At 38.7% G+C, this 24,042-nt stretch overlaps 1 protein-coding gene across 9 annotated transcripts in view; it reads left to right on the forward strand.

The window, feature by feature from the left end:
- vav2 (vav 2 guanine nucleotide exchange factor) overlaps window positions 1–23,920 on the forward strand; it is a 200,641-nt gene extending 176,721 nt beyond the window's left edge. For 3 of the 9 annotated variants that reach the window (XM_044144485.1, XM_044144486.1, XM_044144488.1), the window contains 19 exons: window positions 3,424–3,492; window positions 3,825–3,911; window positions 4,214–4,302; window positions 4,645–4,777; window positions 5,176–5,190; window positions 5,530–5,639; window positions 6,269–6,370; window positions 7,917–8,005; window positions 9,673–9,686; window positions 9,794–9,812; window positions 10,658–10,785; window positions 13,432–13,503; window positions 14,619–14,680; window positions 15,009–15,125; window positions 15,589–15,676; window positions 15,898–16,021; window positions 18,079–18,168; window positions 19,616–19,770; window positions 22,079–23,920. In XM_044144485.1, coding sequence (XP_044000420.1) covers window positions 3,424–3,492; window positions 3,825–3,911; window positions 4,214–4,302; window positions 4,645–4,777; window positions 5,176–5,190; window positions 5,530–5,639; window positions 6,269–6,370; window positions 7,917–8,005; window positions 9,673–9,686; window positions 9,794–9,812; window positions 10,658–10,785; window positions 13,432–13,503; window positions 14,619–14,680; window positions 15,009–15,125; window positions 15,589–15,676; window positions 15,898–16,021; window positions 18,079–18,168; window positions 19,616–19,770; window positions 22,079–22,126 — 1,611 coding nt within the window. In that variant the 3' untranslated portion in view covers window positions 22,127–23,920. The remainder of the gene's footprint in view (window positions 1–3,423; window positions 3,493–3,824; window positions 3,912–4,213; window positions 4,303–4,644; window positions 4,778–5,175; window positions 5,191–5,529; window positions 5,640–6,268; window positions 6,371–7,916; window positions 8,006–9,672; window positions 9,687–9,793; window positions 9,813–10,657; window positions 10,786–13,431; window positions 13,504–14,618; window positions 14,681–15,008; window positions 15,126–15,588; window positions 15,677–15,897; window positions 16,022–18,078; window positions 18,169–19,615; window positions 19,771–22,078) is intronic. The other 6 variants (XM_044144491.1, XM_044144492.1, XM_044144487.1 and 3 more) reach the window with 5 other exon arrangements.
- The last annotated feature ends 122 nt before the right edge of the window (window positions 23,921–24,042 follow it).

The following is a 24,042-nucleotide window of genomic DNA, read 5'->3' on the forward strand; positions in this document are numbered from 1 at the left end:
AAGAAAACAAGTGGATTTATTAAAGCATCAAAAGTTGCCAAAATAAATAGAGTTCATTTTGTCAACTGCTATAAATATGTTTCAGTTTAACATGTTGATTATTAAGTTATAATTTCCTTCATGGTTTGTTCTGGTTCTTATCGAAGAAAGAAACTAAACAGAAACAGTTTTAACCCATTTCATAGTCATTTATTCGCAAAATTGTAAAGAGGATTTCCATACTATGCATTACAAAACATTTTGTCATGTTCAATCTGCAAATTCTGTTCTTATTATTAGTTTTTTCTGCAATAGAACAGCACAGAATAGCACCCACTGTTGAGGTGGTAAAATATAGATATACATTTTTAACAAACAAAGATCTTTAGATTGTGGCCTACGTTTGTTTTAAGCCCACTGAGTCAAAGGTTTGTAGTCTATGTGACTCACAGCACTCTGCAAACGAGACTTCTTTATTTTCTTTCTTCTTGCGACTCTTCAGCAATTGAAACATTTGTGGAATGCACAACTAAGACTCTCCAGATTTACTATTGATCATTTTCTCTTCATTTTCCCTTTTTAAGTGCTTTTCCTTGCCACCCTGCTGACTCCCCATTGGTTACAGAGGTCATGGGTAATCAGCAAAATAAAATATTTACATTTTAAATTAAAAGCATGCAAATAAAACACAGGAGCAAGTACACAGGTTCAACCTGTGACACAATGCTTAATGTTAGTTTGCTTAATGAAATCCTAATAAAATCCTTTGAATTGTGATTACTTTTTCGCTGTTACTATTAAATATCTGGTGTCTATTTATAAAACAAGTGGCTCACTGTAATATGCCCCATGATTAATTCACCCTCATCTCCCAAATCACTCAGCAAATAAGTTACTCGACTGCAAGTTGGCTGTGGACGCTGCGACTTTTCTGTTTGTTGGTATCGAACCGCTGCAGGAGCCACAGCAAGCCTCCCAGGTCAAATCAGCCGTGCGCTAATCAGATTAAACACACCCCATTTCACCGCCTCCCGCAACTTTTCAGGAGAGCATTGGTGCGCGCTGCGCCCCGAGGGCTTGTCACACTGACAGGTCCTGTTTTTGTGTGGAGGGGCGCTTACGCAGGTCTAATCACGCCGGAGGGCATCACTTCACTTACTGATGCATAGATATCATCGCACCGGAGTTCACCGTTTGTTTGTGGTGTGAATAGATCCTTTATGCGCACTGAATGAAGAGACATCAGCGTCTCAGATCTCCTTGAGCAGCGATTGATTTTGTTGATTTTAATCCCAACTTTAAAAACTGAAAGGTTATGATTCCAAGCTTCCTTTAAACAAATGTACCTGGTGCAGAAATAATCAACTCTTTAAAAACCTTTGCAAGAAAAGCATAAGTGTTTTGAAAAACATCAATAACTGGTTTGTTTTTGTGGTTTCTTTTTTTCATAATGTATTATAATTAGGGAATTGATTTAGTGCCACCATAATAAAGTATGTAGTTAGCCTTTCTGGGTATGAAAATATAGGTTTATTGCTGCTATTGCATTCACCTGTTCATCATCTCTGCAGTAACTACATGTTGGACACCGACAGGTTTTACTCTTGCACATTTTACCCAAGAGGGATGAAATACTGTGCTAACTTTGTGCAAAAAAGCATGTTACTGTAAGCTAGTGGCTGATTATTTTTAGACATTTAGTATCAGAAGCTTTACTGTCATCCTCTGTGAAGCTTATGTATGTAGGCTGCAGCACAGGGGAATCCCTGAACAGCCCCATTTACCATTTGTCACTTCAAAACTTCATTTTGTCTCATGTGAAATCAGACGTTGGTGAACAAAAAACATGTGTTGTGCTGTAGCCTGTAAACTAACAGAATCTGACAACATCTCTATATTGCTAGGAAAGACTGAGTTAGTCACTTTTAGTGTTTTATTTACAAGCATTTCTCTGTGTGATAACAAGGAAATGTTTCATTTTAGTGAAGCAAGCATTTAAAGTAACATTTTCCAGCTGAACAGATAAGACGGCTCTCTTGCAGTAAGCATCAGCAGGCGTTTTTCACATCAAATTTGTACAGTAGTAAAAAATAAAGCTTTCTGTGCTGTGTTGTGGTTTTAGTGCACAGGAGAATTTCAGTCAGTTACACACAGTGACATTTTTCAAACATTTATCTTTGATCATTTTTTTTATTATTGTGGGTTACAGCTGATAAAAACTGGTTTTCTTTAGACAGTTTGAATATTATACATTGCATCATATATTATATAGTGCCATGGTATGACATTTAGCAACATGGGGGAAATCCTCAAAAAGGAGGATAAGTGACTAAAGATCATTGGTAAATAAAAAAGCTGTTCTATTATTGCAAAGTTGAGTGGAAGGAAAAAATGTGGTAGAGTCACCACACACCGATGTTTGATATTATTACCCTGAACCAAGATGAAGCCTGTCCTCCTTACATCCATGATTCCTTCTAACAACTTGGAATAGGGATTACTTAAAGAGTGTAGAGTATGAAATGACCACTCTGACATCTTGCTGAAATATCCACCAAACCACAAAGAACAGCAGCAATGATCACGGTACTCAGTGTCCTGTTATCTCACATCAGTGTTTTATTTCTCAGATGGGCTGCAGGTCTGTTCAGTTGCATCTGAGCATATTATGTTGTTCTGTTGTTCATAATGACATAATAAAAAATGAGCCGTGGGGATTATGGAGTTGCCCAGAATTCATAAATTGCTTGTTTATTAGTGTTTACACCTGATTTCACATGGTTCTGTATTTTCTCAGAGTGGCTCTTCAACACTGTCCAGGTTCACTATTGATTTTGTGATGCGTGTTGTAAATACATCTGGGGAGATCTGGTTCACTTTAACAAAACATACAGTAAGGACAGGCAGTATATAGAAATTGATTTGTATTTATAATATTGTTAACCTTCCCTGATAAAACCTGCCTTGCTACCTAGATACAATATGTTAGCACCTTCAACCCATCAGTGGCACTATGGGTTAGCACATGACTAGTTTGCAGAAAACTTCAAATCTTCCTACTATATTAACAAGCTAAAAAATAAATGCCCAAGAAAGGAAAAAACTAATTTTTGACTTTAAACCATAATAACTTTAAACCATGATAAATTTGTTGCGCAATCACGTCTCACTTGTAACTTGCTAGCTAAATAAAGCTAGTTAATTAGCTAGCCAAACTGGAAACATTCTCAGTATGGTAGTGAATGGCTGAAGTGGGCACAGTTTATCCTGTTGCCAATTTAGTGACTTTATTATAACTGATGTTGCTGTACATAGAGTTATTTTCTAGCCTTTACATAAAGGCTGCATGTCTTCTTAGAGTAGTGAGCAACTACACTTCTGTCTTAGCAAACCTGAACTAATCTTAGATAAGATTCAGTAATAATGAATAACTTTTCTTTGCAGGAACTTTTGAGTCACTCGACTGACCGACCTGAGAGGCAACAACTTAAAGAGGCGCTGGCTGCGATGGAGGTTGTTTTTCCTTTAAATCAAGCCTAAAAATGTGGTGGTGTTTTTATTTTTTATTTTTGTTTTCTTTCATTAATAATAACTGGAAGGTTGATTATTTCCAGTTTGGACTACTAGAATTTATCACCTCTCCTTATTTTGCCACTGTAATGTACCTTTTTAGTTTATTGTGTTACATGTTTATTGTGTAAATTACTTTCAATTGCGTTGTAGCTAAAATGTGCTGGACAAATAAACTTGACTTTTTTACATGCACGTTTATTTATTTATTTAGTTATAGTGTGCTCCAGTTTTTATTTAACTTGAGCATTCTGTCTCTAATCATCCCCTTTTAGGACTTGGCCATGTATATCAACGAAGTCAAGAGAGACAACGAGACGCTGAAAAAAATCAGTGAATTCCAAAGTTCAATAGAAAATCTTGTAAGTGTCTCCACTGCCACTTCTTTTTGCTGTAGAAATCAATTATTTCTCATCTAAATACCTGGAAAAAGTACATAATTAATTATCTTCTACTATATAAGATGGGCTTGTGGAGCTTCTTTCATTTGTTTGGAATGTAAATGCAGTGAAAAACGGAAATAAAATATTGCTTAGTAGATCTCCACATGAAACTAATGACCAATCGAACCTTAAACATGTATCCATAATTACCAGCTGTGCAATGCCCCATTTCTGAGTGATAAAGCATCAGATTGCCACCCTGTGTGTCTTCATAATCTAAGCAGCAGGTGAAACTGGAGGAGTACGGCAGGCCAAAGATAGACGGAGAGCTGAAGGTGTCCTCCATCGTCAACAGAACAAAACAAGACCGGTGAGTTTGAGTTTGGTCCCAAAGGGTCAGCAGGACTGAACTGATGCACCACTACAGCTCAGTACTAACAGTTGGGTAGCAAAAAGTGTAACAATTTCTGAACTTTTATGTGACTAATGCAATGCAATCAAGTTTTAGTAAACCTGCAGTAAGATGCTGGCAATAGAGTTATTGTTTACTAGTAAATATGTAATAAGATATGTAATTACCAAAAATAATGTTTATGTCATTATCTGTAAGTAGTTTGATGACCTTTTAATAACGCAGCATAGTGACGTTATGTCTTTTGTAACCCATTCATCCCTGTCTGATTACTGAGGTGCCACACTTTTCTGTTTGCAGCTACATTTTCCTTTTTGACAAAGTGGTGATTGTTTGCAAGAGAAAAGGCTACAGCTACGAGCTGAAAGAGATTATTGAACTCCAGTTGTACAAAATGTCAGACGACCCCATGAACAACAGAGACATGAAAAAGGTAAGAAACCAATTTAGTTTTTGTTTTGCTCTGGAATCGGACCGAGCAGAGCTATTTGTTTCACAGTTTAATCTCTACGGCGATGGCGCCGTTAGCGCACATGATCAAACAGCCTGTATAATCATTACAAATGGTGTCCTTGAGCCGAAGGACCGTGTTGATGATAATTTCAGATACGTATGAGTAATGCATTGAAGTGCCGATCGTGCGCCGTGCTCGTCCGTGCTTGAACAATCATGCAAATGCAATGAAGGTCATTTAGGATTCATGGAGACATAGTGCATTGTGCCACCGGTCTAACATTGCTTTCTTTTGGTTTGGATCTGCATGTCTCTGTCCATGTTTGCATGTGTAACTGGGTCTTTCTCTGGTGTCTTTCTTTTTTGCATGCCTACCAGTCAAGTGGAAAAATGGTAAGCCCAAGCGACCCCCTTTTTATTTAACTCATCTTCTCATGGAGGCCTATTTTTAGAAGTGTTGATCTTTGGGTGTCATGCTGTGATTGCACATGTAGCTCTCTGCTCTGTGACTGGCTCTGTAGCTTTTTGTTGCTCAGATGCATTGCTAAAGCATGCAAGGGATTTTTATTTTCCCTCCCCATCTCCGAACCGACTGTGATCATGCACAAAGCACATAAAGTTTACAAAAATTTGCTTTCATCACTAGCTTTTTTTTTTTTTGTCCGTCTCTGTCTGCCACTGCCATCCACATATCTCTCTTCCATCTCCCATACGCTCACTTTTTCTCTCTAGTGGTCTTATGGTTTCTACCTGATCCACCTGCAAGGGAAGCAGGGCTTCCAGTTCTTTTGTAAAACGGAAGAAAACAAGAGGAAGTGGATGGAGCAGTTTGAGATGGCCATGTAAGTATGATTACACAGAGGAAATCAGTGCTACCTCAAGTAATGGGATTTGAATTGCAGCGCGTTGCTTTTCTGGAAATTCAGTTGAGTAAATTGTTTTTACGTAAAATAGACATTTCTATTATTAGCACCACGCAACATAGCTTAAAACTTTTAAGGCTTCAGAATCAGATTTCTCTTTAAGAAGCAATGTGCTGTTTAGAAGAAAAACAATTTTTTTGATTAGTTTTCACTCCACACCATTGTTTTTAATTTTTAATAGGCATAAGACATCTTGGCAAAAACTTAAAACTGCTGCTGCGCAAGTTACTCAACAGGTTGTTGCTAGGTAACCAATGTATGAGTGAGTGAGTTGATGTTACGTCCTTGCTTAACTGACTGTGAGCCACAAAAGTCTTTCTTCTACCTACATCCCCCAGAATGCTGTGCGGTTCTGGATCTGAGTTCAGTAAATACTCTACATTATGAATATTCTGTCAGGTGTATTTTAGATTGATCCTGATCATGTGTATATTGTGATATATATTTGTTATTAATCTGTTGTCCATCCCAACCTGACGGCGATTGCATTCTTGTTAGAATCTGCCGTGGCTGATCAGTTTATTATACAAGAAACTATTTACTTTCAGGTCCAACATCAAGCCTGAGACATCAACCGCCAACCAGCACAACTTCCAAATGCACACCTTTGATAAGAACACCAACTGCAAAGCCTGCAAGATGCTCCTAAGGTAAGACTTTTATTTATTTCAGGGCATTTGCAGTGAGGGGTTAGTGACCAGAAGTGCCTGGAAATCCTTAGACTCCATCTTGAAATACCCTTATCTACCATTTTAATAGTTCAAACACCAACTTCACCATAAAACGCATAAATGTTGGAACCATTTTACCACTTAGCTAACATCAGGCAGCACTATGTCTATATCTAGATATTTTCAACTTCTCAATCTGCATTTTCTTTCATAAATTTTAGATGTATCCACAATTTTTTTTTTTTTTTTTTTGCAAATCTACTAATGCTGAACCAGTTTGTTTTACTGGAATTTTATCTTTTGGACAAATGAAAAAGTGTGAAGTGGAATGAAAATTTTAAATAGTTTCCAACATTTCTTGTCACTAAAAGAGGTGTATTGTATTCATTCCCCTTTACTCTGCTGCCTTTAAGTCCATGGCAACCAACAGGTCAACAGAGGTCACCTGAAAAATAGGGAGTGTAATTAAATCTCAATCTAAATCCAGCTGTTCTGTGAAGACCTCAGTTGTTTGTTATGCCTTGTTTCCACAGGTTCTGTTGGTGGGATATGCTATTTAAGGTTCGGCGTATTCAATCAGACTTTCACCGGGTTATAGTGGCTTTAAAGCAGTGCGATGACAAACGTGTCGTTTTTCTACAGTTTCATACTTTACATATCAAATCCTGATAAAACACATAGAAGTTTTGGGATGTAGTATGACAAATTTGAAAAGTTTCTAAGTTTATTGATTGTTTTATGGAGTGCAGCACATGAATTTGACATATCAAGTCATCTGTTAGAGATAAAGAAAGAAAAAGAAAGAAAACTGAAGTAAAGTACCTACTTACGTCTTCAGCTAATGTCCTTCAAGTCTTCTAAACTTGGCTTTAAGACTAAAGCAAATAAACTAAATTAAATCAATTGATGAGTGGATGAAAATACTAAAATACTCCAACTTTAGAGAGAGAGCACTCTTTGGTGGTGGATATTCTTAAACATCCCAACTGTAAGACCAAAACCGAGCTTCCTCGACTGCAGCAGGTTACGACCCATCGCTGATGTGGATCACCACTCTCACCTCCATCCCTGTAAACCGGATCAGCGCCGCTCTGTGTATTGACCCGCACATTTTCCCGGCCTTCGCTGACCTGAATTCACAGAGCCTTCGGAGGCAGGAACCAGCCATCTAGATGCTAATTAGTGCTGCATCTCCCGGTGGATCCTGTCGTGATTTATGGGAGTTGGTATTCGGCGCAGCAGCATTGCTATGCGTGCAGTGTTTACTGTGGACATTACAGGAACACCTCCGGACCACCTGGGTCAAAACAAAACCGGTCGGCTTTATGATTTTAAAGAATAACACAGCAGGAAACGATGAGAAAGCAGCCATATTTCTGGAAGAACAAGCAGTTGGACTCTAATGCTGGAGGTTAATGTTTGTCTGAGAGACTTCCTGTTTGCATTACAGCTCTGAAGGTGTGTGTGTGTGTGTGCGTGGGTGTGCGTGTGCGTGTGCGTGTGTGTGTGTGTGTGTTTCGTCCAGGGGCATCTTCTATCAGGGCTACTACTGCTCTCGCTGTGGAACAGGAGCGCACAAAGAGTGTCTGGAAGTGATCACCATCTGTAAAATCAGTAGGTGTTTTCTTTCTGTTATTCACTTTACGTTTATGGAGTTGAGAGATGCTCTTTGGGAGCATTCTGACAAAAAGTGTGCGGCAAATGGTAACGTTAATAGTCTGCACGATGACAGTCAACCATCTAAATCACAGCTCCTTTCCCAATGGTTTTCACCCCTGGGAATATGTGTAAAAAGCCTGAATGTATCTTTTATTGCAGTGGCATCATCTTAGGACAGCACTTATAACGTTTTACAAGGTCAGAGTATTCAAGCACATGGATCTATTTGTACAATTTTTACAAGTCCTTGTTTTATGAGACCAAAACAGATGATTCCAGTTAAAGTCCACGTGGAGTTTAGCAAAATCCAATTGTTTATGTTTGTGATGGTAGACCAGAAAATCATATGTTTTCTTTAAGTCATAGTATCATCACTATTGATTGGAAGATAAGACAGTCCCACAGCATCGCAGAGCCTCCTCTTTACTTAAAAGTGGGAATTTGAGGTGTTTTTCCTCATATTCAAAGTTTCTTTTACATCAGATCCATGTAGGGTATGTTTTATTTTTATGAAAAGCTTAGTTTCATCATGACTTTAATTTCATTCCATTCCATTTTGTGTTCAATTCAATGGACAAATGTCCAGAATCAATAGATAAGAAACACTAAAACATTTGTAGCGTAAGTTTATTAGCATTGTCAGTCCGCAGAGGGGTTTCTAAATAAAACCAAACAAATGATATATTTTAACAGTTTAAAATAGAAACAGAAAACAATAACCACAGATTCCAAATGGCAACAAAATTACTCAATTTAATATCCTCATACAGTTTAACATGAGCCACAACATTTAGAATGGTGATGGAGAGAGAGCCTGTTAACCTCGCTGAATAAATGCTGTCATGTTGAAGATATATATACATTTTTAATGGTGTGAGATTGTACAGTTGTGTTGAGGTTTATTTTTTAAACATAGCAAAAAGGTAAACAAGGCATCCAGGAAACAGCAGGAGAAACCAAGAGGAAGGTGGGATTAATTCATTGTGTCGTTGAGTTTTGGTACCAAAGAGGAAAACAGCAACTGGGAGTCAGGATGAATCATGGGAAAGCCGTTTCAGACCACGGGGGGGTTTCATACTTGGTTTTGCAAGAATTATTTCCTCCAGTGAGAGGAAATAAGTGTTTTGGCATTGCTGCTCTTTGAAATTAATGATCAATTTTGACCGATTTTCTATCTGTATTGTTTGATCCTAAAACACCCAACATATATTTGTTTTCCTTTTAAGCTCAAGCTTAAACAAATTCATTTTTGTGTTGCAGCATATTTGCACATTATCATCCCGTTTCCAGCTGGATTATTCTTAGCTGTCCCTTCGGGGGGATTCACAACCCCAAATGTGTCCCACAGATTTCTTCAACTTTAGCTCAGATAAGCATGGAGATCTTTGGATGTTTATGTTATATTAAAGTTCATGTCAGTTTAGCAGAGGAAACCTGATGTAAACATGGCAAAGAGAATCTAACAGTGGTTCTAGGACCAAATTAAATATTGCTACCCACTTCCATGCTTCCTCATCTAAAGTCACATATTTGTGAATATGCATCCTTGTTTGTCATGTAACTAAAAAACACATTATATTGCTTATTAAAATATAAAATAACATTAATTTGTCTTGTTTCAGATCCTCACGACATGGTGAGTTTACTTCTTCTACTAAACAGCAACATTCACCTCAGTTAGTTAAACATACAATATTTAAGATCTAATAAGTTTCTGATTTTTCATTTGTGTTTGTTTTGCAGGAGCCTGGAATGTCACCAGGTCAGTTTTCTCTTATCTTTGACCAGAAGCTTGATTTGTCTGAAAACATTTCTTGGCGTCGCTGCACAGCTCTCTGCCGCCATCTTCTGGACATTTAACGTTAAATCTCATGAGCTCTTCAGCATCAGAGCATTGATTGAACCAAATATTGAGTTTAATCAGAACTGGTCCAAAATTTTAGAATGCCTTAAAAAGAATTTAATTTGAGAGACCATTGGTCATTTAAAAAAGATTCCTTACACATAGAGTTAGTAAAAACTAACCTGTGGTTCAAAAAGGACTCGTAAATGTTATATTTCAGCCTTTATATAATCTTGATCAGGGGTGTTAAAACCTAAAACATGGCCCACATTGTGGGCAAAACGCTGTTGTTTGTTCATACAAATAAAATATCAGTGTTATGATTTTTTTTTTCTTTTTTGCTTCATTTAACCTTGATAAAAATACTCCAGTGAGTGTCATATTTACAAAAAGTAAAACTGTTACATTTTTCTACAAAAACAAAAAAAGTTGAGTGGAAGGAAAAAAAATTGGTTTTGCACATGAGGAAAAGCAAATGTTCTTATTTCATTAGATCTTTTTAAAAAGTGTGATATATATAGTCGTTTAATTTTATTAATGTCAATTGTGACAACTTAGGGCTAATGTAATAGTTGCTTCAATTCATGAATCCTCCGAATAAAAGAGGATTCATTTTGACAGAATATTTTGTATCAGTACAGTTCTGAAACCAAATATTACTTAAATTGTGATTATAGTGACTCATAAATACAAATTTAACTCTTCCTTTCCCTTCGTCTTTAATGGAAATCTTGCTTTCTGTTCTTTCTCCAAACTGTTTCTAGGTCCAAAGATGGTGGCTGTGAGGAACTACCACGGCACACCGACACTTCCAGGGAAGACGCCTCTCTGTTTCCAAACAGGAGACTTCATTGAGCTGCTAAAGGGGGATCCAGATACCCCGTGGTGGGAGGTACAGCTGCCAGTCACTCACAGTCCAAAAACCAGAATATTTACTCAACAAAAACAAACTATTATGACAAAATTAGGTACACTGCTACCACTTTCAGAGGCTTAAAGGAAGATTAAAGTTATAAAACACACTTGATAAATTGTTTATTGATATAAATACCATATTTTACGGACTATAGAGCGCACCTACAATAAAAAAAAAAAAAACGGAAACGTACATATAAACCGCACCGGGCTTTAACCCGCTGGTATCTCCGCCGCTCTTGTTTTGTCATTAGGACACAGCAGAGGCCTCCGTCTCCAACCCCGAACCTTGGATTCGTTCATGCCGAGCTTATGTGCAGCGGCTATCGATCTGTACTGCTAGATTGATAACCCTCAACTTAAAAGCTGCATCATATGAACTTCTTCGTGTTGTTTCCATGACGAGGGGATATGAGTTTGAAAACATTTGTCCGTCGTGCCTACTGCTAGCATGTGCTTGTTCTAAATTTAAATTAGCCCTTTCTTCTTTGATTTCCAATTTTGACTTCCGTTGATTCGCTTCCTGCTAAAGACCCCCCTGGCGGTAGAAGAAAAATCCACAGAAAAGCCGCGTAGTTCAAAACATGGGGAAAAAGTAGCGGCTTAAAGTTCGAAAAATACGGTATATGTAGAGTTCTAACAGTTTTCTAGTCTGGAGCAAATCTGTAGGAGAGAAAAATCTGCCGTTTGATTTAAATAAAAAAAATTTATTTATTATTTATTAATCTTCAAAAAGGTTTATATCTGCTCTGGTAAAAAAAATAAAAAAAAATCCAGAAGTCAAATCAGGAAAAAAATCAGAGGTTGAAAATGAAACATGATTGAAATTGAATTTTTTTCCATCCAAAAACCAATTAATTATTATTATTATTATTATTATTATTATTACTATTTTTATTTTTATTTAGACACTACAATTTTAGTTTCAGTGGCTTAGTAAGCTTCATCTCATATTTAGTGAACACCCTTTATCTCGTATTTCTAAGACATCTTGGATCAGTAAACCAATTTATTTCCGGTCTTATCCAAGGAGAGACCTCCCCATCACATGCATGTTTTAACCTTTTATTTTCCAGTGGTACTTTCTGCTTTAAACATTAAACACTACAGCAGGTCGCAGATAGTTTAAACTCGGCTCAAGCTCAGTTGTTGCAGATAAGCTGTCATTTTATGATTTAGTGTCTAGAGGCACAGACTGGCATCTCTTACTACTTAAGATGTTAATTAATGACACTAATTAGCACTTTTAATTTATTTTCTTTCACATACAGGCATGTTTTAACACAAAGACATTGGTAAAGATGTCATTAACCTCTTAGGAGTTATAAGGCATTTCAAAACAAACATCAATGCTGGTTTATTTTGCATAAACTTTGAGTTGACTATGAACATTTCTGTATATTAATGCTTTTTAGCGTGAAATAATAGGTGCACTGTCTGAAATCAACAGACACAAACACAGCAGTAAATTCATGTATGAATGGCTGGAAAACTATAATCAAAGCCCAGACTTCAATCTGATCATCATATCCTAGTCGGACATTAAGCAAGCAAATGACAGAAAACACCAAAGTTATTGACTCAAAAGCAGTTCTACCAGCTTTTGAGTCTTTTTTCCTGCCTTATACAAAAGTATACAGTTGATCCTTTGTTGAAAAAAGATAGAGCTTTGCTGCCAAAGCTGATTAACACATTTAATTAATTGCTAGGCCTTGATATTTCTGAGGAGTCAGCTGAGACTCGTGGAAGTCATTATTTTCAGGATGGCTGGAAAGCCTTCTAGAAACTGTTATTTTTTACACTTCTATTAATAATACTAGAAACATTAACACATTTACTTTATGTTCTTTCTTTTTTTATTTGTGTTTTACATTTGAAAATAGAAGGAGCAGCTCTACTGCTTGTATTGTCTGTATTGTAAAACCTGCAGATATATTATAAATATTTCTTTTACATGATAGTTGATGTCGTCTCTCATTGTCTCAGCGGTATAATCGATTTTTATCCACTAATGTCGGGCCCTGCTTTTCAAAGAGCGACTCGGGGCAACTTTGTGACGCCGTGAATTTATCTTGGCTATTAAAGTTGGTTATCCCTCGACAGAACGCTGGTTTTAATCTCTCTGCACGAAGTCGCAGGGCGGCTGTGGCTGCGGCTCCCAATTGATCGCTGCAGGCATGAAACGGTGAAGGCACTCTAGCTTCTGTCTGACGCTGATGAGCAATCTTGATGGATTCGTTGCCTTTTTAGTGAGTGCCTCATCTCCCATCAGAATCCAATCTGATGTAGTGGATGTAGCATCTCTCAAACTGGTTTATTGGCTTAGTTTTAGGTTATTGTATCAGGAAAGCAAAACACTCCAGGTGAAAGCTTTTGCTTTATTTAAACTTGTTGCCATCATTAACTTGTGATTTTGCCACTAGGGGGCAGCAGAGATTCACATCTTATGGACATACTAGTACAGTTGTTGGGAAGTTTTATAAACTCATTATATAATTCAGGATATGTAACCCCTTGTTCTTCAAACTGGTTGGCTTTCTTCCATAAAATCTTTTTTTTTTTTTAAGATAAAAATTTTTTATTACATTATCCTATTTTTTAACATTTTATTTCTGTCTTGCAGGGGAAGCTGATACAAACACAAAAGAGTGGTTTCTTTCCCAGTTCATGTGTAAAACCTTACTTAGACCCGAAGGTAGGTTTTTACTTTAAGGCGACCGTTTTACTGCCTGTCCAGCATAAATTGGAAGCATATTCAGCAGAAATTCAAGATCATTTCTTCAAGCGAAATGTCCAGAAAATACAGCACGAAAAGCTTTTGTTCAATATAATTAATTTTATAACCTTACAGCCACCAATTTAAGGATATTTTATGATATATCAGCTTATTAACACAGAGTTAAGGCATCATGTTTAAGCGGAAAGAAAATGTTTAACAAAAGAAGCATTGCATTTGTAGACTTTTAATCTAATAACCCCAACTAAAATTGTCTGCATAGAATTGCCTTTTTATATAAAATGCTTATCCTTAACACACCATCCCTATGTTGATGCTTGGTGGTGACAGCATTATGTTTTGGAAATGCTTTTCTTCAGCAACTATAGGGATATGACTAAATACTGGGCAATCCTGGGAAAAAAAAAACCTTAAAAGCAACATAAAAAACTTGAAATTCAGCAGAGCAACCCTAAAAAAAAACCCAAAGCCAGTAGAGAGGTTTATTTTGACATGAAAGTTTGTTCTAAACATTAATGATGCAAGGAATTTGAATATAACTTTTCACATTTTATTTAATTTGTTGCCATTAGACAAAAAACTAAAGTCTGTAAATGCATTCAAACAAACACATCTCTGGGTGTTGTTGATAGTTTCTCTGAATTATAAACTTGATCAACTTTTTTTTAACTCATGAACATTAATATATTAACAATTCACAAATAACTTCCTGTTCAGTTCTGGCTTTTAGCCCTCGCTGTTGCTTCCTGCTGTAGGATCTAGCCATCATCCACATTCAGAATATTCCTATGAGATGCAAATCCTCCATTTAAGCTTGACTCGAAAGTGAAAGCTTCCCATGTGCTGGGCTGTTCCGATGTGGGCCGGTTCTGCACGGAGGGCTTCCACTAATGAATCATAACAAATCTCAGCAGGAGGGCAGGAAAGTGCAGGAGGAAACTGAGAAAAACTTAGAAACATTTTGCAGTTTGTTTCTGCCCAGCGTACGTTTAAATCCAACTAAAACGTCGGTGCAGACATTGTCTGGTTGTTTGTTTCTCTGCATAATGTATTCCTTCCTTCGTTTGTGACAGCCTTTCCAGTCATTATCCAGCCGGCAGTCATCAAGAGAATCAGACTACTATGGATATCCTTGGTATGTATCTCTTAACACCTCAGCGTTTTAGATTTAAAGGGCCGGTGCCCTAATTTTTTATCATGCGGAGCTGCCATTACCCACTCTGACTTTTTATCAAACTATCAGTCTGTTGATTTATCCTCTGGGTTTTCAGGGTCTGTTGTTAGATCCTGACCTCTGTAAAGTTATGTACAGTAAAATTTTATGTTCAGAAAAAGAGAGAGAATTCTGGTAATTTGATTCTAGCAAAAAAAAAAAAATAGAGCATGTCATGAATTTTCTTCTCCTTCTTCCTCTTCTTCTTCTTCTTCTCCTCCTCCTCCTTCTCCTTCTCCTTCTTCTTTAGGTTTGCGGGGAACATGGAGCGCCAGCAGGCGGACAACCTCCTGAAGTCCCACTGCAGCGGGACGTACCTGATCAGGGAGCGGACGGCCGAGGCAGAGCGCTTCGCCATCAGCATCAAGTGAGCATTTCACAAAGAGCTGCAGGAGAAGCTGGTCCGGTTCTTATTTATATCCCAGGGAAGACAGAAACTGTCTCAGGAAACCCCGGCCAGCTTGTGCAGAGTCTGTTTCTGGCTCCAACTAATTTCCATAATTGCTTTTTTGGTTTATTTTCTCTGTCCTTGGAGACGGTGCTCCACACAGATATTGTTGTTTGAGCTCTTGCTGGAGCTGTCACATTGTGATGAATTAGGGTTGTATTTGCAAATTTGCTTCCAAGCCTTTAAAAACGGGGAAAAAGGTCTGCGGGGACGAGCCTTTCAAGTGTTTACATAAGTGAACAAATCTTTACCTTTTAGAAAATGACTTCAATTGCGCTGTATTCATAAAAGTGTTACGCCGGAATAAAAGTTTGACATTATGAATCAGGAGGTTTTCAGATTAATTACATCAACATCTCCTCCTCCGGGTTTCTCTGTGCAGATTCAACGATGAAGTAAAACACATCAAGGTTATTGAAAAAGACAACTGGATCCACATCACTGAAGCAAAGAAGTTTGAGAGTCTTCTGGTAAGGAAAGAAACAACATGTTTCTATTCAGATACAGTCTCACAAAGATACATTTTGTCATTTAAAAACCATAAATTTCAGTTTCTGGATATGTAGAATAATACTGTAGGAATACCAGACCAAACTGCCACAACCCCAATTCATGCCCTGAACTTTTATGTTAAGTTTCCTAATGGAGTGTGAATACCTTTGCTCATGTTGTGTGTGTTACCGTGCAACAGGAGCTGGTGGAGTACTATCAGTCGCATTCACTGAAGGAGAGCTTCAAGCTGCTAGACACCACGCTGAGGTATCCCTACAAGTCCAGAGAACGCTCGCTAACTCGGGCTAGCACACGCTCACCAGGTAAAGTTCCCTTCAACAACGCTTTGAAACCTCCTGCTAGCAAACTTAAGGTTGATTCCAACAGAACCCGAATTCTGGTAACTCCATCTGTTGCGCGTGAGAGCATGTTGCCTGATTTCCTCCTGCTTTGTTTCGCTTCCTGATATTGTGCTGGATTAAAGCGTTGTGGCTACTTAGGGTGAGCACATGACAAATAATAATTGAAGATGGTTTAATCAGTGTGTTTTGCTCTCAAAATTAGATTGTAGTTTAAACTGAATTAAAACCAAGCTACAAAGTCCGGTGGTCGGGCTTCGTTGCTCAACGCCCTTTTTTTTTGCTTCACTTGTGATGAACCGGCTGGTCATTGTTGGTCACAAACATCCCCAGGAAGTTTAGGCAGTGTGGAAGAAAAGACCATTAGAAAAAAATGAAGAGTTCACACCTTTTCATTTAAATTTGTGACTTTTAAATAACTGACGTGGAATACCTGTGGGATGTAACAGGTAAGGTTCTCCCAGTACTTACTGGTACCGATGGTAAACATGCTTTTGTGCAACGATGCAGTGAAAATCTATGGTAGACCTTCAGTATTCACTGGGGTTAGAAATGAGCAAATATTTGAGACCCCATTAAAAGCACATATAGTTGCATATTTTGTAGCTCAAACAGGAAATATACCTCAATATGCATTAAAGAAACATCTCAGCTCCTAAAGAGGCATTTTCTTTAGAATATTTAAACATGCGAGATGAAAGATCTGTGAATCGGAATCATGTCCCACAGAAAAATGTGAACTTTTCTGTGGTGGGAGATTGATGTTATCCTCTTCCACCACTTGATTTCCCCCTGTAACGTTTCACAAGGTTGGAACAAACAAATCAGCCATTCTTTTTTGCACATCTCTGCATTGTTCAGAGTCCTGGATCCTTGCTTAATACCTTCTTCTCTAAAGAAGGACGATTGGGCTTCCATTGTTGGCGAACTGCCACTGTGATGTGAAGCTGGAGAAATCAAGGTCACCATATCTCCACCCAGAGATGAACTGCTTTTCCCTGCATGGCCGCCTGGCTTTATGACTGATTATGGCTTTGGAAATGAGCGAAACATGCAGCGGATGCTGTGTATTTGTGGTAACTTTGGGTAAAACAACAGACAGACTAAACTCACTCCCACTCACTTTGGCTTTCCTGGTGTTCTGCTCCTGCCAATTTCAAAGCTTCTCTTGACTCATACAAAGAGTAATTGAGGCAGGCCGGTGGGGAACAGAGAAGAATAGGAAGATGACACAGTTAAATAGAAGAGTGAGGCATATAAAATGGAAAGTGAGCTAACCCAGAGGTTTGTGGAGCCACAGAACTGGCTGCCATCTCTGTGCATCAGACTCTATGAATGCTGGCTCTGTCGCTGCCCTGGCTTTTGTCCTGCACTGCTCTGCCTTTGTTCTCTCCCCTCACCAGAGTGGCACTGCTTCCCTTTTGTTTCAGCTAAATTTGGAAGCTCGACTCTGCAAAATGTGCTGATTTTTAAGATGCAGCTGTGTTCTCTCACCGTTTAGACATAAAAATGACTGTGAGACTAAAAAGAAAACTAGTAATAAGAGACTTTATTTTAGCCTTTTCATGCAATTCTATTATTCCACTGAACAACTGTGGGAAGCTCAGACGATGATGTGACTTAGACAGCTTCCTTGGGTGCAAATCCCAGATGGCTGTAGGTGGCACGCAAAAACTCAGCAGGAATTACCAGCCATCATACTCTTTAGGAAAGACATTTGCTCCAGAGTATTCACCAGAATTACTTAAATGATTAGTTTAATGGTCAATCATGTTAGCTCTGAATAAAAGTCACATGTCTACCTCCACTGTGGGACAAAAAACCAAACTGTATTCTATTTACTTACCTATGAATGAGCCACAGATGAACTCTGTAAATATGCAAATTTACTTGTGGAATTGTAAAATTTATCTTCTTATTGCATTCTCCTTTTTCAACCCTGCGTCTCCTGCTTTAGCTCAGCATGCCTGCATCTCAAAACATTTCTTCTCTTGTTTTCTCTCTCTGTTTCCTCCTATCAGCAGCAACCTGTGCCTCCTATAATTTCTCCTTCCTCAGTCCACAAGGCCTGAACTTCTCCTCCTCTCAGAGCTCCGCTCCTTTCTGGTCAGGTACTCCTTTGTGCTCCCGCTGACGTCTCGCACTTGTTAACCTCAAATTACCTACTCATATCTGCTCTCATGCTCATTACTTCTGCTCAGAGGCATTCTTTTCATTGGCAACACTGCAATGTTTCCAAGAATCACGGTTTACGTATTAAATGAAAGGAAAAATGTTTTTTTACATCTTATTTCCATGCTTATTTGTGATTTTGTAAAATAGGTTTCATATAAAATCCTTGAAAATAGTAATTTTCATTACAAAAAGCAAGCACTTTTCAAGTTTTTTCACTTACGATGAATAGCAAGGCCTGTAGGTATCAGCTGTTACAGACCAAATCAGTCACAGAGCTGTTAGTCCATCTTTAGGAACCTCTCCTATCCTCCACTCATTGACCTTATGAACTGCACCCGTTTGAACTTGTTACCTTTATAAAAGACACATGTCCACATATTCAGTCTAAAGCCCATCCGTCATGGATAAAACCAAGGAACTGTCTAAGGCAGGGGTGAGAAACTCCAGGTCTCGAGGGCCGGTGACCTTCAACTTTTCGATGTGTTTCTACTTCAACGCACCAAATAATGAGATCATTAGCAGGACTGTGGGGAAGCTGATTGTACTGAGAGGTGATTCGGTTATTTGACAGAAGTGTGTTGGACCAGGGAGACATCTTAAGTGTGGCAGATTCACCGGCCGTCAAGGACCAGGATTACCCACCCCTGGTATAAGGGCAAGATAATTTGCAGACTTGTATAGGGGCTACAGGACAATAGTCAAACAATTAGGTGAGAAAGCAACAATTGTTGGCACAATTATTTGAAAATGAAAGAAAGTGAAGGTGACTTTCAATCTCCCTCTTCTTGCAAGATCTCATTTTGTGGAGGGTCAATGATCATGAGAAAAGTGAGATCAGATGACCTTGGACCACAGTTTCAAAGGTTGCTATTAGTAACACAGTACACCATCATGGATTAGCATTTTGCAACACATAGCACTTGCTAACGACTGATATGCCAAAGGAGGCATGGAAGAAAGTCATGTGGTCGGATGAGACTGAAAACGTTTTTGTTATTTACTCCAATCAAGGTGTTTGGAGGAGGAAGAAAGATGAATACAATCCCAGGAATATCGTCTTAACTCCAGCTGCGGAGTGGAAACGGCTTCATTTGGGGCCCCATGACTGCATCATTTTGTAGAGGATGGATGGAGCCATGTGTTGAGAGATTTTAGGAAACAATCTCCCTTCACTAATCAGAGTTTGGGTCTTCAATAGACCACTGACGTTTTCAATGGTCTATTGACAATTGTCCTGGTTCGAGTCTGTTAATACTAGCTTCCTAAAATAGAGGATGTCAAAACCTGAAATTTGTGTGGAGTAGGATGACATTTTGACAAATGAGGTGTGTTGGAAATCTATTCATGCATGTTATCAATATCCCTACTGTTTCCATTCTCCAGTGTTTACTCCTCGGGTGGTGAGCACGGCAGTAGCCAGATATAACTTTGCAGCACGAGACATGAGGGAGCTGTCCTTGCGGGAAGGAGACATCGTCAAAATATACAGCAAGATTGGCGGAGACCAGGGCTGGTGGAAAGGAGAGGCCAACGGTCGGGTAAGTGCTACAATAAAAGTCTGAAACAGCCTAGATTAAATTTAATGATTAAACTACTGAAGACCCTAAAGCAGGTGGCTGGCAGAACCTTTATATGAAACGTGGATAGGATGTCAGCACTCTATTTCAGAAATTTGTCCCCATTAAGCTGCACATTTGACCGTCCTAATGCGCTCCTGTGGTGACAGAAGGAGGCCATGCTCTGAGCTCCTGCAGTCACAAAGCCATAATTTTCTGTTTCAACTTCTTGAAATGGTCTGATTTAGATTTTTCTTCATGCTGTGTTGCCACTTCTGCTCCTAACTTTATTTGAAAATTCAATAGAAAAGAGAAACTCCATATTACTTAATGAACAGTCAGAATAAACCCTGTAGCTGCAGTCGCTTCTAAACTGACTCACTTTGCTCAAACATCTGAGCTGTAAGATTCTGTTGTGAGAATTTTTACCATTTCAGCATGGGCTTCGTTTGCTTCTCATCTCAGATTCAGTCACTATGCCAACAGGGCTTCAGCCAAATAATTGACACATATGTTGTTGGCATTTAACTACAGCCACCTGCAGAAAGCAACTCATCAATTTCCTAGAGTTATCCATGCCTCATCCCTTGAAAGTTAGGAAAGCCGTTATTATTTTTGAACCTAGAGCGGAATGATCAAGACTCGGCATACAGCTTTAGTTGTTTCCACCAGTATTGACATCTGGATGTTGATCACATGACTCATGTGATGCAAACAAAGCCAGTGGCTTCCTGTATCTCAAAGAATATATTTTTTTTCTATTGCCTTTAGCTGTGATAGTTTATAAAATACTGAATGGTTTAGCAACAAAATACATTAAAGATATGTTGCCATTGCACCAACCTCCACACCCCTCACATCTTTTTGTTCGAGTTTACTCTGCATTGCCAAAATCCGAACCAAACATGGAGACAACCTCTAATTTTGACCTTAGATATCAAATGGACAAAAGATATTCCCCTGTGTGGAGGAAAGAGGATTGTCTTGTCCTTCAAGTTTTTGGGGACACATGTCTCTGAGGATCACACAGTCAGTCTGTCTGTCAAGCTGCTCAAAGCCTTCTCTCCCTGCACCACTGAAAACCTTTGTACAAACAGTATCACAGCTTAGCTTTAGACTCTAAAAGGAAAATCCTCAGGAGAGCCATGAATACATCCTGAGAAAATCATCACTCTCTTATCCCAGACTAGATGACATTTTCAGAATACGCCACAAGCAGCAGAGTCAGAGCTGAAACTTGTCATCAGCTCTTCTGCCATCTGGCAGGTGCTGCAGGGTCTTCACAGCCCACACCTTAGAGCTGAAAAACTGCTTCGTTTTTCTGTTTTTTCCCCCCCGACACTGAACTCAACTTATAATCACTTCCCACTACTTCTGTCACCACCTTCATCATCATCATGCTCTCGGTATCAGGCTGTAAACTGCCTATTTTTACACCTGCACTGCCTGTGGAGCATTTAATTTTTTTTATATGAGCTACTAGAGCAAATGTGCAGGACACATTAGATTTTATCTTTACTAAAAATTATGCTCTCTAGTTTGACTTCTTTATTATTTTTCATCTCTGGTTTTTTTTTAATAATAACTTTGTCAGACCTGAACCTTTAGAAACATAAAGATTATTACAAACGCTCCAAGCACTTCAAATCACGTGGCGTGACTTGAAGTGCTTGGAGCGTTAGAGCTCAAAGTTTGGTTTCTTTTCTAGAAAACTTAAAATTTTTAAACAGGATATTAATTCAAAAAATGTGTTCACACAGCGCGCAAGTGCGGCCCAAATTTAGATTTTTTTGAGGACGTGACGTACATCTGACTTTTTCATGGCAGTCTGAATGACTCAAATCCGATGTTTTCGTCCTCTGAGTTGTGCATGGGAAGCTAAAGTCATGTCGCATTTCATCTGATTTCTTTGTCACTGATGTTGAGGTGCGTCACAATTCTGACCCAGAAGAAGCAAAACCACGTAAATCTGGACGTAAACAATGAAAATTATGAAATAATTCTGTCAGTGAAGCACATCACTATCACAAAAATAGCAACTTTGTCAATCCCGATTATCTGGGAAATATGGAAATGAAACTCACACTCAGAGCTTATTTCCTGTAGCAGCTGGATAGTTGGTGTTCTGTCGCCTCCTGACCTCAAGAACCGAGACAAGATGGGTGCTTGTACAGAAAGTACATCCTGGTGTTTAACTAAGTGTCACTCATTGTTAGCAAAATGTTTCTCTTTCTGCAGGTGGGGAATAAATGAACTCAATTAACACGGCTGCTCTGTGTCCCGTTTCCAGATCGGATGGTTTCCCTCCACCTACGTGGATGAAGAGGGAGTGCAGTAAAGCTCCACTCACCCGCCGGCGAAGCCAGTTTCCTTTTGAATCGGGAACCAAGTTCTATCTGCTGTCCTCAGAGGAAATGACTCACTCTCTCCAGGAAAAAAAAAAAAGAGCAACATACCTTTTGCTGGAAACTACTTTTTCTGCAAGAATTTTTACTTTGTTTCTTAATTTCCCCCTCTCCCCGCCCTCTATTATGCATCAGCTTTTGTTTTTCTGCAAGGTGTCCTGTTTAAGTTCTATACGTGGAAGGAAAAAAACTGCGTTGCTGTGTGTCCGCCTCCGTGTGCTCAGCAGAGAATTTACTATAACGAGGACGCAGCAGGAACTTATTGTCGATAGCTTTATTTTGCAAAAAGAAAAACGCTCCCCTTTGTTGCAGGTCTGTGCCAGGTGAATTAATTGTACAGTATAGATAATTTATTGAATAGAGATTATTATCAGTACTAATGATTATTGTGGGGACGGCTAGTTTGAGCAGGGAGTCGGATCAGACGAACTAAAATAAGGAGAGAAAAAAAAAAAAGCGGAGCGGTGTTTTTATGTCGAGAGATTTTTTTGCCTTAGTTGTCATGGTGATGCCTTGTGGGCTGACACCAGTGGACGGAATCGACTTTGTGGACTGGTTTTTACTTCTCCGTGTATGCATGTGCCCACATACACACACCCACACACCCATGTACACACACATTAAATACAAATGTACAGTACGGTGCCTTGAGAAAAATATCGGTGGCGCATCAGTCGGTGAAGTGAAGAGGCTCCCGGTTCGTCCACAAGCACAGGACTTTACTGAAGGAGCTGCGCGGCGCAGATCCAACTTTAAACATCAGCTCCAGACTGGATGGACTCACACAAGCAGCTTGTTTGGTGGGGATTTTAGCCAATCACACGCACAGTTCACATCTGTGGAGGTGTCACAGTCCTGTGGGATGCAAAAAGGGAAAGACGTTCAAACCCAATGTCAGTCTTTTTAAATCTGTACGCATCGTTCCTTTGTCATTTCCTGCACAGAATCACAAGTTATTGAACTCCAGAGGCAAAGCAGCAGCCAAATCCAGCCGTGCTTTGAGTTTTCTACCTTGCCTTAATTGTTTGTTGTTGTTTTTTTATTATTTGTTTTACACGGTTCGTTAACCTCAATCCGATCAACCGTGTTTATGTGGCGAATTCATTTTCGGGGCTCTCCGGTTCGCCTGAAAAGAAAATCTGGGACAGTTGTTGTGCTTCATGTTTTCTTTTGGTCTCAGTCGATCCTGGTGCTAAAATCACGTCACAATCAATTAGTGTTGCTTTTCTCTGTGTTTCTCTTCAAACTATAGATTTTTTTTTTATTGCACCTTTATTTGAATCTATTCTTTAGAGTTTCCACAATTATTTTTGCTGAGCTCTACAGTGAAAGCCATAATTTTTGCTGCAAAAATCTATAGAAACGCCTCAGTTTCTGCGATTTCTGTGGATTGAAATGGAAACAGGAAGCACACCAGCTCCAACCGGATCAAGACTCCTCTGGAAACGTTTGAGTGTTGGTGCAAAAATACAAACAGGGCTGCTGTGTTTGGAGAAAACCAGGAGGAGTTGATGGAGGCGGCTGATGGTCTAGTCGTTTTTTTTTGTTGTTGTTTTTTTTGTCTTGTTTTTTACAAGGTGGACAAAACCCATTGCATGTGACTGTTGATGTCGACTCCTGTCAATTCATCCCAGAAAAATGAAACCCCTGATTGTGTAAATGTTTTTTGAATGGTTGAGTATTTCCAAATGAGGTCTATTATGAAATAAATATCTCTTTTGATTTAATGTGTGAATTAATTTGTTTTCCCCTCATAAAAAAACACTTACTTCAATAATTAAATTAAGACATTTACGTTCCTTTCTTTTATATTGCACACATACTTATATATTGCTTATTTCTATTAAAT

Source organism: Gambusia affinis, linkage group LG17 (assembly GCF_019740435.1).
Source record: "Gambusia affinis linkage group LG17, SWU_Gaff_1.0, whole genome shotgun sequence".
Classification (NCBI taxonomy): domain Eukaryota; kingdom Metazoa; phylum Chordata; class Actinopteri; order Cyprinodontiformes; family Poeciliidae; genus Gambusia; species Gambusia affinis.